This window comes from Mixophyes fleayi, chromosome 7 (genome assembly GCF_038048845.1).
Source record: "Mixophyes fleayi isolate aMixFle1 chromosome 7, aMixFle1.hap1, whole genome shotgun sequence".
Classification (NCBI taxonomy): domain Eukaryota; kingdom Metazoa; phylum Chordata; class Amphibia; order Anura; family Limnodynastidae; genus Mixophyes; species Mixophyes fleayi.
In genome coordinates, this window is record NC_134408.1 from 32414233 (window position 1) to 32434774 (window position 20542).

Below are 20542 nucleotides of genomic sequence, written 5' to 3' on the forward strand. Positions count from 1 at the left end.
AAGCGAAATGGAGTTCTGGGCTGTATATAGGTTTGAAGATGTAAGGTGATGAAAGTGGAATTGTTATATAAATGTGGTTTTTATTCGCAATAAATGAAAAAAAAAAACAAACATCCATACACATGTGGTGCATGAACAGGATATTGATCACAAAGTTCTGGCCAGAACAAAAAGCTTATAGAAATTGATGCATGCAAGTATATAGTGCAATTTCATACATTTAAATTCCACACATTGGACCTTTAAAACTGGGAAATATGAATCCAAATGACACATGCATAAACTAGAGAGTAATGTAAATGATGGTGAAATGTCCTGTCTGGACAACCCAAAATAGATGCTTCTGCATGCACAGTAAAGTAATGTTCACAGTATCTGGTATTAAGGTCAATATGCAAAAGTTTCCTGGTCCTATGGGAACGAAAACGTTCCAATACTAGGAGAATCCAGACATAAGAACAAGTCCAAAGTCTTAATAAGATTATACCATTAATATAATTTCTGTGGAATTTATGGGAACAGGTAATGGTTCCACAGATTGGGATAGATGAAACGAAAACATGGACCAACATTGGCAATATGAATGTAAATAGACTCACGTATTTGGTGCTGCGGTGACCGGATCTCAGCCAGTCCTTCCCACATTGTGCCTTTTTCCTCCCCTTGTGTCGAGGGGTGCTGAGTCTAGGTGTCCGGAGTTTCGGAAGGTCTCGTAACTATCCGTTTAATGCTGCGCATGTGCAGTATAATCTTGGATTCTACTTATCATTTATTTAATACAGTCTACAAAATGACAGCTAGAATCTGGTTGCTATAGACAACATCTACACTTTTTCAAACCCGCAGTTTAGTAAACGTACCCTTTGGGCTCTAGAGCAGGAGGCTTAACATAGGATGTACATTCTGGAGCTTTAAATGTTGCTCCTGATGCCAAGTGGTTTAGGGTACTTGGTTCCTTTTTGAGAACTTTGTATCTACTTTTATTCAGTATTTTATTCATAGTGCATAATAGGGTTGGTACCAGGAAGTGTTGGTGGGGAGAGGGGGGCGGCATTTGCAAAAGCAGACAAGGAGAGCAATAAAAGTATATTCAAGCCTTTGTGTACTATTTAGAGAAGCAAAGATACTCCATACACATAGCCTTCAGGCTGCTTGGTAAGACTGGGTACACCCTACAGTGTTTTCAGGTGACTATCTGGCCAATCAGATGATAAACGACTGATTTACCTGATATAACAGGTGTGTAGCCTGCAACGAGGAACTATTATCGTTTCAAAGCCCGTTGTGTCATTGAACAAGATTTTTAAACTGAACTAAAAATCTTGTTCAGCGATGGCACAATGTCATTCCAATTCTCCAGTGTGTATGCATTCTGCAGAATTGGAATCACTATTTAGCAATTTACCTGTCACTGGAGGAGCTGGTGTCCGGGGGTCTGGAGATGCTGCGAGGGTTCCTGCAGTGAAAGCACATTGGTGATTTACTATCTTGCACTACTTCAATCAATACCTAGAACTGCGTACAGAGTGAGGTGGCGTAAAGTGTAGCCCTCATTTACCCAGATACTTTATACAGGACGTATCCTACACAGATAGCAACTAGTTTTCTGTGGAGTGTAAGGAAGCTGTCACTTTGGATTTATAACTATTCTGCAGACTGGAGAAGCTTGTTATACCGTTCCTGCTGTGTGAACTTATTTTGCTTCCAAACTGTTCCTCAACTATCCTGACTCGAGTTGCTAGATCTCATGCTACTGGTGAGCGGTGAGTGGCAAAACGGTGAGGAGAGGACCCTTCAGCCTGGGCTGTGACAGCAGATATCACTTAATCCATGGGACAGCTTAGAGCAGGGGTGTCCAACCTTTTAGCGTCCCTGGGCCACATTGGAAGACGATGAGTTGGTTTGGGCCGCACATAAGATACACTAACAATAACGATAGCTGAGCATCCAAAATACCATAGAAAACATAGTTAACATATATATATATGAGAAAAAAAGTGATTATATCTATATATAACTTTTTTTTTTCAAATCCCTTATACTTACCTTTCAATTGCCCTGTTCAAAAAATCCTCTCTAGTTATTATACTATAATCACTTTTGTATTGTTTCAATGCAATATCAATAAAGTGAATTTAAGCCAGGCATTATATCAGGGTGCCCTGACCAGGCCTGCGGTACCTGACATATACATCACTGTGACCCCAAATTGTGACCTGTTTTGATAATTACACCGCTATGTTAGTTAAGGGATAACAACTTATAATGGGCCAAAGAAAATAATATATAATGCCCCATTAGTATTACAAGTAGAAGTATGTAGCAGGGAGATAAGGTCCATGATGCTCCAGGACCAGGTGACTTTTATTCACTGGTCAGCGTCCCTTGAAATAACAAAAAAAAATCCCTCTTAACTTACCTTTTAATCGGCTTGTTCTCCTGTCCTCTTCTCTTCTTTTCTCCAATTCTGTGCTGCCGATTGTTCTTCTCGCGCGGGTGACTTCTCTGTGCTGCGCTCCGCAATGGATGTTGGGTGTGATGACATCACGCCCGACATTCACTGTGAGCACCGCACGGAGGAGGAGACAAGGGAGGGAGCCGGGGTACCAGATAACGTGACCGCAAGGTAAGTATTTTCTTTTCTTTTTTTGCAGGTTTTTTTTTTTTTTTTAAATTTTTTTTCCATTTTTTCCCCTTTGCCACAACCAAAACTCCTTCTGGGCCACATTTACAGGAGTGCTGGGCCGCATGCGGCCCGCAGGCCGCGGGTTGGACAACCCTGGCTTAGAGTCTCTTGCAGTGTGTTATAACTCTGTGAAATGGAGAGGTGCTGCTGGTTGGAGATGTATCTGCTGCTGCTTTCTGTTCACTGGGTTGTGGCTGCCCAGAGCTCAAGCTGCTACTGCCAAGGACCTGACCTGCCAAGAGATCACTGTGCCTCTGTGCAAGGGCATCGGCTACAACTGCACATACACGACTAACCAGTTGAACCACGACACGCAGGACAAGGCTGGCCTGGAGGTGCACCAGTTATTGTTTCCCGGATCTGAAATGCTTCCTATGCATCATCTGCCTGGAGGACTACAAAAAGTTGCTGCCACCCTGCCGAAGTGTGTGAACGGGTTTGTGTAGGCTGCACTCCCCTTATGCGCCAGTATGGCTTTGCCTGGCTGGATCAGATGCACTGTGACCAGCTCCCGGAACAAGGCAACCCAGAAACGTTGTGCGTGGACTGCAATCGAAGTGATGTGACCACAGAGTCGCCCCCTAAAACAGCCCAGTCGTCCACACAAGGGCAAATCACGCGTGGCACCTCCAAAGAGTAAGCCAAGACCCCCAGCTGGTTGCGAGCTGGGCTGTCAGTGTAGAGTCCCCCCTGGTGCAGGTGTCCAACAGGCACCCCCTTTATAACCAAGTGAGGACTGGCCAGATCCCCAACTCTGACATGCCACAACCCCCACTTCACTCTGGAGGAAAAGACCTTTACTTTTGGATTGGACTCTGGTCGCTACTATCCATTAGTAGGGACTTGAACGACTGGTCAGAACAATGTACCTGATATTGAAACCTTCCTGATGTCTATTTATATGCAACGAGCATTACTGAAACTTTTCAGCCGATAGTTATGACAGATGAAGAGCACAGATCAGACGGTAAATCGTGTATAGTGTATACACATGAATTGGCATGCTGATCAGGACTTTTTGTTCCCCCTTCCATTGGTAAAATTGCTAAAAGCAAAGAGCCAAACATTTGTTTGTATAGACCATCCAATTAACAATTTGCAGTATGCTTGAAAACAAGATGCCAACCCAGAAGGCGCTCGAGCTGTAAGTCTCCCAAATAACCAAGAACTACTGACTTGCCTGCTGTAGGAGGTATCCCACCTCCCCAGTCACAGTCAACTGGCCTAAAGAAAACTGGCTCGCTCACCAACTCCAAATGTTCTGAAGTCAGCACATGTGGAGGAAAACATCCCTTTGGTTTCAGGGGCCCAGAATTCACTGCTGTAAAGTGCCAGTTATTATCTGCTTAGTCATAGTAGGTGATCTTCCGGTACCAGAATTCCTATTTCATACATGTTATGGTAAAAACATCTACCCTTGTAACGTCCCCTTGATGCCCAAGGGTTGTAGTGCATATGTATTTCTGGAGCAAATGGCTAACTTCATCTTTCAGTATATTACAATTTATTATTGAAGCAAATTTTGCTACATGGTGACTTGTTCATTAAATATACACAGATAAGCCACAACATTGATACCAGCTGTCTAATATAGTGTAGGCCGCCAAAACAGCTCTGATCCCTTGAGGCATGGACTCCACAAGATCTCTGAAGGTGTCCTGTGGTATCTGGCACCAAGACATTAGCAGCAGCAGATCCTGTACGTGGACTCTCCATGGATGGGACTTGCTTTTCAAGCACATCCCAAAGAAGCTCGATTGGATTGAGATCTGGGGAATTTGGAGGCCACGTCAACGCCCCTTTTTTGCATCGCCACACCGCCGCATTCACGCACCATCTTGGTTAAATAAAATAAATGAAAAAGTTAGGATGTATGCTTTATGTTGGTGCCCCCCAAAAATATCTGTGCGACTGTTGCCATACACCTTTTACCTAAGAACATTTACAGCCCTCCTTTTTCCCAGGAGAATATTAATTTTGAATTGAAATATATACAGGATATGTGGGGACAGCCCCTATAGCCTTAGGATCCATAAAGAAGTAGGGGGTTAATTTTAGGGCCTGTGGTGATATCAGGACATATACATATTTTAATTTCATAATGATGGCACTCCTGGGATGATAAATACAGGGACATATAATACAAAAGAGCTTAAAGTAGTTCTGTGCAGAGAATACACCCAGTGCTATTGGCATTATAAAGTGTGTGTGTGTGTGTATGTATATATGTGTGTGTATATATATATATATATATATATATATATATATAATACACACACATACATGTGTGTATATATGTATACACACACACATATATATATATATATATATATATATATATATATATATATATATATATATATATATACACACACATACATACATAGATGGGGCACTCCTCTCAGGTTTCCTGGCACTGCAGTACACTGTCCCCCTGATAGATAGAGATATAGATAGATAGATATATCTCTATTATAATATAATATACACACACACATATATACATAGAGGATGGGGCACTCCTCTCAGGTTTCCTGGCACTGCAGTACACTGTCACCCTGATAGATATATATAATATAATATACACACACACACATATATACATAGAGGATGGGGCACTCCTCTCAGGTTTCCTGGCACTGCAGTACACTGTCCCCCTGTGTAACAGCCACTTCCGGTGCAGCGTCAGCAGCGCGCCGCAGCAGCAGGAGGGGGACGCTATTAAAGCACGGACACTTCCGGGGCTGTCAGTGTCAGTGTAGTGACGGACATGGCGGAGACCAGCTGTGAGTTGAACGGCTCCGGGCCCGCGGTGTGCAGGCGGTGTGAGAGGGGCAGCACGCCGGGCAGTGTCTCCAAGTGGGTTCGTCTGAATGTCGGGGGGACGTGTTTCCTGACAACGCGGCAGACTCTGTGCAGGGACCCCAAATCCTTCCTGTACCGGCTGTGCCAGGCGGACCCCGACCTGGACTCGGACAAGGTATGACCTGGGCTGGCTGTCAGTAGGTGGTGCGCCTCGCTGTGACTTGTAGTTCCCCACCAGCAGGGGTCTAAGTCAGTTGGAGTGTGTGAGGAGTGGGGTGTGTTCAGCATGATAGGGGCTCTGCAAGGCTTAAGGTTACAGTAATAAAGAGATGAGGGGTTTGGAATAGATTGGGATTTAGGTAATATCTGCAAGGGGAATATTTTAGGAATGGAGCAACATTCAAGAGACTCTGTACTGAGTTAGGAGTTCAGACTGCAAAAACTACAGGGTCTACAAAGGCGATGGATGTCTTAAACAAATGAGCAGTTCACTAAAAATGTCATTTAGGATGGAGGTTAATAGTTAGATGGCTAAGTATTTATGCATGGTATTCAGTTTAAACTGAATTGGGGGTTCACAGAGTCAATTCTCGTTTTGGACTGTGGTTACTATAAAGGCTGGGGGGGAGGTCATTTAGAAATATGGTTTGTATTGGATCATGAGGAAATACTTTTTGTGGGTGTAGCTTTAATTCTTACAGATTAGAAGTTAGTTGACACTTGTCCTGAGCTTAATACTAGAAAAGCGGTGTGCACACCTATGCAGTCATACTTCAGATGCAATGTGTCTAATGATTTCATTGACGATTGAAAGTCCAGATGAGTATGGCAGTTCATGCGTAAGCAACCCCTACACAATTTGCCATTAGATCTGTAATCTTCATCTTGTAACAAGCTGCTGAAAAAACATTGTTGTATCGTTAATTATGATTTTTAGGAAGCTTATAAAACCAAATAGATGTTTTGTGGTACCATAAATATGGTCATGGGAGTGTACACACTCATCAGATATCTGACCAAACGGTCGTGAATTGTGTGATCTGCGTGATAATTGTATAGGTGTTTACCCAGCTTTACTGGTAACTGAAAATAGGTCTATTACAGTGTTGTACAATATTTGATTTGTGTTGTAGGGGCCAGCTTGTGTTTTCGAATCTGAGAATTGATAGTGTTTCTATTTAAATGTTGCAATAGCTTTCACATAACCACTCTTCCAAGAATGTAGCTTCTATAGATTAAATTGTGATTTGTTTATTAGTAGTCAAACTGGTTTCCACACTTGACATGGGATCGTGCAATGTTCTCTACCAGCTAAAAATGGGTTGCTCTCTTTGGATATTTGCCTTTTAAAGGGGTTTTCTGCATTGAGACAGGTGCCATATTTAACAGCATGCCCTTGTGCAATTTAGTACAAAGTTGCTTTAACTGTCTATGCTATGGAATATGTTGGCGCTATATAAATAAATGATGTCTGTTTTTATACCATGCTGTGTGTAGTTTGTTTGTTTCTTTCCTTGGATATGACACAAGACTGCTCAGTACATGTTTGGGCTTGTCCTTGGTAGTCTCTTGTTCCGCTATGTATCAAGTGTTCCCTGCACCTATTGGATTTTAACTTCGTTTGGGCAGGGCCATATTTTTATCTTCTGATTCATGTCTTTCTGTGTCATTAGTTTGTGTCATGATCACCTCAATGTACAGCGCTGCATAATTTGTCAGCACTTTATAAATAAAAGATAATTGACAAAAGTGCATCACAAATTCTGTGGTGTCATGTGCCTCTTTTCCCCTTGATGTGCACAATTTTTCACAAACTTGCATCTTTTCTGTGGGTTAGGGTTTTTGTGTTTTTAATTTACTCGATGAGATTATTTGAGATTCTCCTGCTCCATGCAGATATGATGGAGCAGGAGGACCAAACAGAAACTGTAATCTTTTTATTGCTGCTTCTGTTCTATCTTCTGGATCACATGCTGCCTCCACAGCATCGCACAGCCCAGGTTTTGTCAAGGGCTTTGAGAAGAACCATGAAGCCTCTGCATGAAGGAGGGAGGGGGGGGGGGGGAGCAGTCCCAACATTCACGCTATGGGAAGGATTGGGTTGGTAAGTTACGTGGTACTAGTACAGCTTTAAATGACTTGCTTCTTTCATACTGCAATTTGGCAAAAGTAAGCACAGACTGAGGCTCCAAAAGCAGGATGTAAGTGAGCATGTACTTATGAATGCAGAAGGCTAATCATTTAGGCAAATCTCTTCATAAATTTAATGCTGTCATAACCAAATGCACGCGGATAGCATTCATCTTATCTGCTGACCACATTTACAAAATGCCCAATTAACCATCAGATGGCAATCAGTTGATCATCAGACATACATGTTGCCGATATCTGCATTTACACGAGCAAAAGTTAAGAATTAACTCCTGCAACGTGTGTATAGTGCTACTGGAATTCTTCTACTCTGATTTCCTGCCCCGAAGCCAGCAGTGTCATAATGACAATGCTGTTCTGTCAAGAGTGTGCAGCTTCCCCTTAACTAGGCTAGGAAGGGAAGATCTTACATGATACATTGATTACTGGCCTATCTGTATATGTATATTCTGTACTGTCAAATTGATTAAATAACTTGATACCTGTAAGCAGCAGGCCACAGGGAGTAGACAGAGCCCATTAGAATGAATTAAAACCTCATATTGTATCCTCTTTGGGGATGTATACATGTGTCTTTAAGAATTCAAGACTCTTAAAATGGTAGGAAGTGGATAATGTAGGTGTGATTAGCACAGCTCTTAATATAAAGTCATAATTCAGTTCAATGACGGTAGTTGCTCACACAGGCTAGTTACTATAAAACTAATCTGTTTCCAAAGCTAGCAATCATCATTGGCAGATTATCCCTATGTGCCATACCTTCTTTCCACAAATAGCAGAAGTGTGGGGTCACGGATCCCAGTAGCTCGAGGGGACTCTGCTATTTCTGATTCTTCTGATGTTGACAAGCTGAAGGAATTAAAATCTAAACGCCTCAATGTTGGTTTCTAGCACTCGCTGTTAAAGTTGCCGATCTGTGCAGCCAGTTTCGCTATAAAACTTGGGCTATATTTTGTTTGTGGAATTAACCTAATTTTTTAGTTGCTAAGGTAGAATCATGGAGTCCTCCACCTCGATTATATGGGAGCCCAAAATCTAAGCCTGCTTGACACAACTTTGAGGTCACATACACAAAAATTGCTGTTCTTGTCTCTTCCCTGAGACTGTACAACCTTCAGTGTCTAGCTGGGAATACCGTCTGTTGCTTTGTGGCCTTCAAAAGCCAGTTGCTGTTGGCTTGCTAGTGACCTAACCTTTTACATGTGTATGTTTAGACGCTAGTAAAATGTATGTAATTAATGCCAGTGCTTATGAGACATAATTGTAGTAGTGATAGGCATCACTGATGCAACTTTCTGGCTTGTTTAAGAGTATCATTTATCTGATGTGTTATATCAATAATTTTGTCTACATCCCATCAAACGGAATTGTGTAAAAAGAAAAAAATATTTCTAAAGAGATTGCATGAATACATGGCTCCAAGACAACTAACAGTATTTCCATTTAGTATCATACACTCAAGGCCACTGTTAGAGAACTACATTGGTATTGATATTAATAAATGAAAGTACAGGGAGACTAGTCCTGAATAATGCAACGTAACATTGCTTGTTTGGCTATTTCTCAGTTCTCTGAAATAGCTGTACTGAACAAAGGTAACATAAAAATCCACTGTGTTGGACTGTAAAGTAGTTACTAGGTGGCACAGTGCTGTAGCACTGTACAGTAGGATAAACAGCAGATGCATCGTTCAGCCACAACATTAAAACCAACTGCCTAATGTGTGTTGCCCTCGTCTTGCCAAAACAACTGTGGCCCATCGAGACATGGACTCCACAAGACCTCTGAAGGTGTCCTATGTCATCTGGCACCAAGACGTTAGTAGGTACTGTGAGTTGCAAGGCAGGACCTTCATGGCTCAAACTTGAGATGCTCGATCGGATTGAGATCTGAGGAATTTGGAGGCCAAGTCAACACCTTTAACTTTTTGTCATGTTCCTTAAACCATTCCTGAACAATCTTTGCATTGTGGCAGGACGCATTATCCTGCTGAAAGAGGCCACTGCCATTAGGGAATACCATTGCCATCAAGAGGTGTACTTGGTCTGCAGCAATGTTTAGGTAGGTGGTACATGCCTGTAACATCCACATGAATGACAGGACCAAGGTTTCCCTGCAGAACATTGCTCAGAGTATCACACTGCCTTTGCCTTCTTCCCATTCCCATAGTGCATCTTGGTGCGATATTGTCCCCAGGTAAGCAACACACTTGGCCGTCCACATGACTTAAAAGAAAACTTGACCCGTCAAACCAGTCCACCTTCTCCCATTGTCGGCGCTTTTGGCAGTGTACAGGGCTCACAATGGGCATTCTGACCTTTCTGCAGTTACGTTACGCAACAAGCGGAGATGCCCTGTGTTCTGACACCTATCATAGCCAGCATTAATTTTTTTTTCAGCAGTTTGTGCTACAGTAGCTCTTCTGTGGGACTGGACTAGATGAGCCAGCCTTCGCTCCCCACGTGCATTATTGAGCCTAGGCCCTGTTGCCGGTTCATCAGTTGTCCTTCCTTGGACCACTTTTGTTAGGTACTATCCTCAGCATACTGGGAACACCCCACAAGACCTGCTGCTCTGGCGATGCTCTGCCCTAGTTTATCCATCACAATTTGGCACTTGTCAGTTGCACAGATCCTAATACTTGCCCACTTTTCCTGCTTCTGACACCTCAACTTCAAGAGGGGACTGTTCACTTGCCGCCTAATATATCCTACCTATTGACAGGTGCCATTGTAACAAGATAATCAATGTTCTTCACTTGTCAGTGGTTTTAATTTTGTGGCTGATCAGTGTTCATAAAACAGGGACATACAAGGAAAACAAAATAATTCCAGACTTCAAAACAAAGGGTGCAGACCACCCTACTCAGTAGCGAGTTTACGTTCTAATTGGGAAGGGCACAGTACACAGTAAAATGTAGATGTGTGCATGTGGCGTTTTATCAAAGGTAAAGGTGTCCATTAAGAACTTGAACCCTAAATAGGTGCCAGAACTGGACGATTTGCAGTAAAGTATGTTCAAGAAACTCATCTAACCCTAATCTATAAATCAACACTCCTTGTAAAGTTGCAAAATAGTATTAATTTGCAAGGAGGGGGAAGTACCCCCTGAACTGTGGGGACTACAGACTGATCTCCTTCATTAATAGATTTAAAGTTGTTCGCTAATATCCCAGGAATCTGCCTAGCCCCTCATGTCCAGTTGTACACACCCCGACCAGATGGCTAGTTATACGTTCTATCAAGCCTCTGATATTCAACAACCAATCTTAAGTGCTTGTGTATGGGCCATCAAAAAAATTGCGATTTCTAATTAAATTCATAAAAGGTGTTTGATTGCTGTGACTGGTGGTATTTGTCACTGCTTAGCTACCCTAACTTCCCACTCTCTTTACAGTGCACCATCTGCTTAAATATTGCAGTGTGTAGCTCTAGCTCAATCAATTGCCCATTGATCCAATGTTCTTTGCCTTTCGCCAGATACTGGTGGAATATTGTTATGGCCCCCTGATCACAGAATTGGTTTATTTGGGGGTGAAATCATGTTGCACTCACTGACATTCCTTCAAAATCTGTATACTTGATGAATTCTGAAATAACTCTGGCTACTGAACATTGTACAAAATTGTCCTTTAGTGTCTCATTCAACGAAGTGGAGCAAAGGAGTATTCCCTTAACTTTGACTTGCAATGGATGGCAGTAGCGTTAAGGTATCTGGGTGTTTGCATTGCAGTTGACTGCAAGACAACTATCTACTACCCACACATCTTAGTACCCTACAGTGGGCTCTGACCAGGTGGCTTGTCCTGGCAGCATAGCAGCAGCAAAATTGTTTTCAACACAAGATAAGTGTGACAGATGGCAGCAGTGTTTGGTGGCTTGTGGAGCCAGTAAAATGTAGCTATTCAAGAGCATAGAAGGCCATAGTCTTTAGTTGCACAATCGTTGGTACTACCACTGTGGCTGGAGTGGCACATGTTAAATGCTGTGATAAACAGTGTTTATTCTCCTCTAGAGATGCTTAGCTGTCAGTGTGAAATGCGGTTGTCCCTGCTACATGAGGCTGGAAAATGCTTAATGACATCCTAAATTCTGCTATTTGGCTCTCCGAATGACTTATTGAACAGGTGCTCTTATCTCTTATCCTAGGGAATAAAGTACGCTACGAAGTTACATTTAATTCACTAACTGAAAGGTCTACGGTTCAGACCCGTGTAAGTTTAAAACATGGGTGCGAAGATGGTTCCATAAAGTCTAGCTTGAGAACAGGATACATTATAAAAATGCATATTGCTCGCTTTCATTATTTTCTTGAGGCTAATGGCTATTTTGAAAGTGCATATACATAATTTATTTTATTTCAATGTGCATGAAACCAGCTTTATGGCATGTTGGATAAACTAGTGTATTACTTTTGTTAAAGAGCATTTGTCTAGTTCAGGGCTGTAGCATTTGGGAGCATAGGATTTTACATTTTATGGGTTGGTACAATAATGATTTCTTTTTTTTTTTGTCCTAGCAGTCTATAATAAATAACAGTGTAACTTAGTTTTACAGGACTGTTTGTATAAAACGAATCTTGCTGATGGACAGGTGTATCCATAGCTATGAAGTTATTGCTGCAATTGCATTCTTTAACACATCACTCTAGTTTCATGTAGGAAGTTGAGTGGGTTTTTTGTTATTTTTTTTCAAGCTACTGTTGGTGACTTAAGGTTTGAAGTGTCCTGCAATTACCATGGCAACAAGTAACATGACATTGTGCATTGGAGGTTATGGAGGCTTTTCAGTTAGTTGAAGGTTCTGTAGTAGCCTTGCATGTTACGTATCTGCATAAATTAACAATAAAATGTCTAATTTTCATAGGGGTGCTACTAAAAATGATCATAGATCATTACCTACTCCACACTGGGCTACTAGGGAACCTCGTATCTGATTGTTTCTCTCCCAAATGGATATTTTACTTCTGCTAAAACTGTAGCTCCTACTCGTGCAAAAACACTTTTTTTTTTTATTTTATTTTATTGAACTGATGTTCCTAAGCATCTTGGTTTTTTTTTTCTACAAATACTATAAAATAAACCTATTAAGTGTTGTTTAGCAGCAGTGAATTTTAACTATACAAGATGTTTCCCAGTAGTAAGGGGTTGGCTACTGTGCAAATCTGATTACCCTCTTACATATTGTCATCAAAACAAAGCTCCACCCTCCCCCCCCCCCCCCCCCCACTTCCCCCCCCCCTGTGCATTAAGCTGGTAACACACTGCTTGGTCATATATTGTAGGAGTGTGTAAGCTCCCACGGTCATGCTTTTTATCTTGCCAAAATGTTTTGCTTTTTTAAACTTCCTAAAATCACGATCAACAATGTCAGTGCGTACACACTTCCATATTTGCCTAACGACCAGCAGTGTAGGCAGATATCTGTGGAGTAGAGTCACTATCTTTCCAGTAGATGGTTGAGATGATCTGATGGTAATCTGCATGCTCAACGGGACTTTCAGTCGTTGGTAAAATCGTTACAGAAATCACATCTGATGTAAAATGCAGTAGTGTACCCAGCTGCTGATGTTGTATTGCTCTCTACTATCAGATCACACGTCTGTGTACAAGGTGTACTCTAGCTGGTATAGCAGAGGAGGGCAGCCTGACAGCTGTTTAACGATAACTTCTCAGCAAGCAGGTTCCGCAGGTACTTATAGTCTCACAATGGTGAGCCATAGGCTGCTTGAGCCTGTAACACCTACACCTTATGTGTCAGATACATGTATCTTTATGGTGAAGTACTTTAAGTTGGCTAAATGTGTAATGGAAAGCTGCACTGAAAGCTACTAGTGTAGCTATGCAAAACAGGCTTTTTATTTTTGCATATTTCTGACGATGATCTATTTGATATTTGCAGCTTTGATTGAGGTCTATATCTGGATCTCACTCTTTTGTGTACAGGCAAATGGGAAAGAGTCATTTGCCTCTTTCATTGGATTCTGGCTAGAAGCCCAATACTTCCTCTAATATGTGCTAAATCGAAGTGATTGTTTTTGTATCCATTTGTATGAGTTTATTCTCTAATGTCAAATTTAACATTTCATTAAAATAGATATGTTCTAATTATATAGGTTAGTGACTCATAAGGCATTTTCTGTACAAAGAAGCACCTTTCTTTGGATGTCTGCATTTATTGCAACGAGTGACAGTGGCTAATGTACGATATCTTCCTGTGGAAGATAAGGGACTCTTAACAACATATACATTTTGGATAGTAGCATTTTCCAGTGTCCCATTTATACAGCGGGTTACAGTGGCACTATTATGAGTAGTTTCAGCTAAATATAAGGCCGTCTATGAATAAGATTGGGCAAATCCAAGTCTATTTCTGTAGCCGTTACCTATTTAAAAAGAAAAAAAAATGCTTATGGTCCTCTTAATTCGGTTAATAGATGCACATTCTCCTCAACTCAAGATTCTGCTGGCTCTCCTGCATTTACCAGACTGACTCCTGAATTCTACATTATCTTGGTCTAACAACGTAACTTGCTTCATTCTCTTGTGTAGCCAAGCTCTGGATATCTTGACTGTACCCAACATCATTGGCTAACTGGTGGTTAAGTACTTTTTTTTATTTATTTTTTATTTATCAGAATAGTGATTGGCAATTAAGACTGAGCAGTGTGGGTCAACTCTGCTGCATATCAAGCTATTGAACTGGTATCACTGACTGCAAAATGTCCAAAATGCCAGATGATCTTGAAATAATTAAGGTTACAGTTGGGTATGTTGGTAATTGTGGTCAGAATATGACAACTGCATTATCAGCCAGCACTGATGTGCTGGAAGAGATCCACCTAAGCGCTGAACTTTGGTAAGTAGTGCGTTTTGGTTATATGCGGCCAAATTGGCAAGTGATCCTTTGAGTCTCCATTCACGTTTATTTGATTCTGCAGCTTGTTCTGTCAACTGAGCTACTTGGTCATTCGTGGGGGGGCACGGTGGCATAGTAGTTAGCACTTCTGCCTTACACCACTGGGGTCATGAGTTCAATTCCCGACCATGGTCTTGTCTGTGTGGAGTTTGTATGTTCTCCCTGTGTTAGAGTGGGTTTCCTCTGGGTGCCCCGGTTTCCTCCCACAATCCAAAAACATACTGGTAGGTTAATTGGATGCTAACAAATTGACCCTAATGTGTCTGTCTGTGTCTCGTGTGTGTGTCTTAGGGAATTTAGACTGTAAGCCCCAATGGGGCAGGGACTGATGTGAGTGAGTTCTCTGTACAGCGCTGCGGAATTAGTGGTGCTATATAAATAAATGATAATGATGGGGGGGCCAAACTGGATGATATTCTCATTCAACACACAGGCTGAGCGTCTAGATCCCTTCCAACATTATTATTATTCTTTATAGGGTGCCACAAGAGTTCTGCAATGCCGTTCATAATACAAAAAGTAGACCATACAGGGGGAAACGGTACAGAACAATAAACAAATGCAACATATCAAAGTTCCAAGCACAGCTTGTACAGTGAGGTTAAAGCAGAAGTATAGGCATAGAGATGTGGGGGAAGAGGGCCCTACTCGTAAGAGCTTACATCCTAAAGGGGAGGGCAGAGAGCATGCACAAAGGGGAGTTTGTGGAGGGGATCTAGCGCAAGAGGAGGGAGCAAAGTGGCTGTGAAGAGGTGAGAACAAGCATTGGGGAGAGGGTTAGGTGGATGGCTGGTAGGCTTTGAAGAGGTGATCTTTGAGTGCCAGTTTGAAGGCGCACACATTGGGGTACAGTCAGAGCCTGTTCCAGTGGAGGGTGGGCATCATGGGATAAATCTTGGATTCTTGAGTGCGATGAGGTGATCAGAGTGGAAGAGAGGTGATGATCATTGGCTGATCTCAGAGAGGGAGTGCTGCAACTGGATTGTTGCCAGAAGATTAGTAAACCGTCTACAGGATGACCACAATTGGCACGCTGGAAACTTTAACCATCCTTTTGAAAATAGGACCATTATCTGCCTTATAGATCCATATAATCACCACAATAGTCATTAACTCTATGCTTTTAATGGTGATCGCTTTAGCATGTTTGAACAAAACATTTATCTGTCCCTTAAAGTGTAAGCAGTTTTTCTCATCCTTCCAATGCTAAACATGTTTACGTTTGCAATTTGGTGTTCGGTCTGTAACTTGCACGATTGTTAGACTTGGTGTTTTCTAACCAGCAGCAACACAGTCTTCCAGGACCCAGCTGGTGGATGCTGGGTGATGTCACTTCTGTTTGTCAGGCCACCACTTGCATAACATTCATTATTCCTGCTTGCAAGTGTCTAGATATTGCACAGGGGAAATAGTGTGTCTTGGGAATTCTTAATTTGTTCCCCTTAGCAATATGTTAGAGGCTGCTAAATTAATATAATTACATGAAAAGCTTCTGCAAGACTTTCCTGGCATATGCTTATTTATAAATTAAAGGATGACTAAACCCCGAAATTGAAATTACCATTTATGAACCGTAAAGTAGGTTCAGTACCTTTACTTTTTAACATGGCTTTGGTAGAGTTTAAAGGTCACTCCCATTAGATAACAGAATCTCCTCCCATCTTTTCTTGGTCTGTCCTGGTTGGATCTCGTATATAGGTCGAAAAAACTAATTCTGCAGGAGTTTGATACAGGCTGGGGGAGTGATGTGACAGTAATTCAATCAACCAATACACACTGCATTTCTTCAGATACTATTGCACCTACTTAAATGAGAATATCCCTCTCCTAATGCAGCAACTTGCGGCAGGAGTGAAAGACCATGGTGAACATTTGAAGTATAAACACTCCAGTAACTCCATGTATATTATTCAGGAAGGTAAGGCTACATACACTAGCGTTTGTTAGAAAAATGCATTTTAACTATTGGCGAACAGGGAAAAATCTTGTTCAAGCCAAATTCTTTGCCCATTAATTTTCATATCCATCTATCATTGAGCTGCAGGTAGTATTGACATTGCAGGTCTGATCAATATATAATTCTTATTTGAAAAATTACTTTATCCTCTGTTTATAGAGGATTTTGAGAGCTATACTTAATTGGTATCTGACCTATTAAAACAGAACAGTCCTCCCCACAGTGACCAGTTAAATAGGCTAGTTTCCATAATTTGACTTGGCTGGACATATCTTTTAACTTCCATGACATACCTTTTGTCATGGAAGTTAAAAAAAATAATAAAAAAAAAAAAAAGTTGGCCAACCATTAGTGCTTCATGTGACTCAACTTTTTATAACCACTGCTGGCAGTTAAAGGTTTGTCTGCACCAATGTGTCGCTCAATGGCATCGGCATAAATAACAATACACTTGCTTTGGCAGTGGCTATGAGCAAATGGCAATTATTTGAAGGAACGTGACCTTGAATACAAGTTGTCCCCATGCAGCCTCACTGGTCACAAGTGGGGGGGACTCTGTAGCTTGTATACTCGGTGATCAGGCTAGTACAGGATAGGAGTCACTTGTTGTACTATGTGGGGCTGAACCTGAATATGGTGGTACAGGTGCTCGTGTACTCAAGTAAATTCCCAACAGGCGCAATAGAGCTGGAGCTGCCATTCAGAGCCTTTTCCTGTCCCTGCTGCATGGAAGATGTTCTGTGGTCACCTGGGTACACTATATATATATATATATATATATATATATATATATATATATATATATATATATATATATATATATATATATATATATATATATATATATATATATATATATATATATATATTTTTTTTTTTTTTTATTTATTTATTTTTGTTCCTCCCTCATTGCCATTGTTATTTCCGAACTAGTATTTGTCCAGCACTGGTTTAAAGGAATATTACCACAAGAGCCTTCTCCAAATTCATGTAGAACTTTGGCATTTGGGGAGAAGTTTCAAACTGGATTCTGCATCATTACACTTAATTGCATTTGTTTCTACACCATTATTGCTTAGGCCTTCCTAAATCTGTCTACCATTGATTGGCAACCTGATACACTTCAGGGCGCCACATGGCTGACCCTCTAACCTTCAAAAGGTCCACACATTACCCATAATCTCCATAAGTTAAAACAATACATTTAATCAAAGATACCTATCTGGTAGGCATCTAAACCATTATTGCAAGCTCCAACACATCTGGCCAAGCCGGAAGCAGCAGGGCTCTGCATGTGAAGGCTCGGGGGTGGTTTATCTAGCCCTAGGGCTGCCTGTTGCCTATCACTGCTGTAGATGTTTTGGTGTATTTGATGTCCAGTGACTCTAACAGTTATACTGTAGCCATATAGCTACTGCTGAAACTGCAACTCAACACTCTGGTCTTGGTTCCATAGTCTTGTTGTCCTATTGGTCAAAAATGTATTGCGTTTAATTACCTTCCAGGACAGAATTATCCTTGTCCATTAATGTTGCTTTGCATTATTCATGTTTCTGTGCTTCTTATAAATGATATCCTGTTGTGCTTCTGCCTAGCGCAATTAAGGGAAGTGTTTGGTGTACCATGCTTTTATTTAGTCAGACTATATCATTGGTTTAATAGTGATGCTTCTCTGTACTCTAGTCAAAATTGGAAGAAAAGAAATGTATTTATTTATTTTTATTTGTTTTTTTTTTGTAATTTTGACTAAAGATGTTCTCTCGTCATACTCTACCTATCTACTTTAGTGTGCAATGGATTTAAAATACAAAAGGCAAAACGAAGCCTTAGCTTTTGCCGCACAAACGCTTAAATGGGCCAGACAAAATTGTTGGCACAGATCGTAAACGCAGGTTTGCTCTGTCATTTTTGCTTTTTGTTGAAACCGCATTTGTCCTAGTGATCGATTTTCCCAGTTTGACAAGTTCCCTTGCTTTAGTGCAGAGTAACACTCTGGCTGGATAAACTGGTAATGAGAATGAATCATTGCTGACAGGAGAAGGATAAAGGATCCTGATAAACAACTTTCCATCATGCAAATTATATTGTCATTTGGAAATGGAGAACTTCCTTGTATACCATAGTCAAAAGGCTTGGAAACTGCTTGATTTGCATGTCTGCAGATGGTTTACTACATGTAAATATTGTTTTTGTGCTACAATTATTAACCATGTGATAGTAAAAATTTTTTTTATAGCTTCTAGTTTCCTGAATGCCTCTTCTAGGAGTTTAAATTTTTCCAATAGCAAGATTTAAAGTGAGCTTGCGATGTAAGGGGCAGACCTCTTGTCTGATCCAGTATCTGAGAATGCAGTGTCCCCTGCACTAAGGACTAGACCAGTGTTGGCTAACCTGTGACACTCCAGGTGTTGTGAAACTACAAGTCCCAGCATGCTTTGCCAATATATAGCAGCTTATTGCTGGAAGGGTATGCTGGGACTTGTAGTTTCACAACACCTGGAGTGTCACAGGTTGGCCAACACTGGACTGGACATAACTTGGGCAAGAAGTGGGGGTAGTTCTTGGGGAAGTCATGGGCTGCATATTTCTTTATATTGGCTCAGTCCAGAAAGTACAAAGCTCAGTTACAGGTAGACTTTAGAATGGGTGAATGTCTTATACTGATGTCTTCTATTTCAGGATGAAACGGGTGCCTATTTAATAGACAGAGATCCCACATACTTTGGCCCGGTATTGAACTACTTGAGACATGGGAAACTGGTGATAAATAAAGATCTAGCAGAAGAAGGTGAGTTCATTATTTGTAGTTTCTCTGGAGCAGTTATTTAAACTAATGTGTAAATGCTAACTCTGCCAATATTGCATTTAGGAGCAAAAGTGGTTGCTGTGGTTCAGTGCACACCCGCCATTGGTTTATAACTGTCTAGTGCAAACTTGACAATAAAAGAAATTGTCTGGTTTAATGCAAAATCTGCATTAAATAGAAGAAGGCTGGTCGATGAGCCCAAATGTGTTTTCAGATGTTGGGTTTAACTAATCAGTGTGTTCGTATACTGACCCTTCTTCCTGTGAAGGAACCTTCCTTTCTGGTGCATAAAACAGATGTGGGCAGCTCTGATTTCTGTTTCTTTTTATGTCAAACTTGGGTGACTGTAGTATAGCAGTTTGCCATATCCCTGTGTGTTTGGGTGCAATCATATTTGCTGGAAACTGCTCAATATCTAGTCTAAGCAGCAAACTCTAATATTCAGCATAATCTTTAGCAAGGCAAAGTTTTGACAATGGTGTGATGTATTACTGGAAATTGTAGCTTAATAGTGTTAAGCTCTTATTAGTTTTCAAACCTCGAACAGATAGAAGCACTTATATTGAGTGCCATTGGTAGGGTTTCCTCTAAATAAAGGCATAGAGAGCAGTGTAGTCTTAAGTGTTATATAGTACACCAATACTACAGGTCTCACATAGGAGGCCGTCCTCTGCCAATTGAAGATTGTTTCTCCGGTGCATAATCACTGCATCACTGCGCTGTCTCTAAAGTTGTATTACCTGTTCTGAAGACTTTCAAGGTGTGACTGTTTCAGGCTAACCATTTCTGTGACGTACAGAGCTGTTGTATTGATCATCAGTCACTTCCTGTTATCTGGAAGATTTCTGCCTGCTGTAGTTTATTTTTTTGCTTTTTACCATCACTTCACATTGTTTTTTTATTTTCTCACGGTTGCAAATTTTCACTAAATACTTGTAATTCTAGGTCTTCTATTATCCCTTTTCGAGCACTTGAGTGCTGCTGTTCAGAATCTGTCCAATGTAAATGTTTGCCTCAAAGGCTAGCTTTGAACTGGTCTAAATTTAGAAATTCACATATAAACATGCAAATGTCTCTGTACTTGTGTAGTAACTGCTTTCAATATGCAAATGGGGAAATGTTAATCTGTCAATATTCTTGTCTTTGCATCAAGTGCATAGGACAACTGTGTAAAATCTGTGTAGTTATTGCCCCCCCTTATGTAGGGGTTACTGCTGTAA

At 41.0% G+C, this 20542-nt stretch overlaps 1 protein-coding gene across 4 annotated transcripts in view; it reads left to right on the top strand.

Moving 5' to 3' along the window:
• The first annotated feature begins 5420 nt into the window (after positions 1-5420).
• The window catches only part of KCTD5 (potassium channel tetramerization domain containing 5), a 35112-nt gene continuing 19990 nt past the window's right edge, over positions 5421-20542 (top strand). For all 4 annotated transcript variants that reach the window (XM_075179596.1, XM_075179597.1, XM_075179598.1 and 1 more), the window contains exons 1-2: positions 5421-5666; positions 19196-19304. In XM_075179596.1, the coding sequence (XP_075035697.1) occupies positions 5457-5666; positions 19196-19304 (319 nt within the window). In that variant the 5' untranslated portion in view covers positions 5421-5456. The remainder of the gene's footprint in view (positions 5667-19195; positions 19305-20542) is intronic.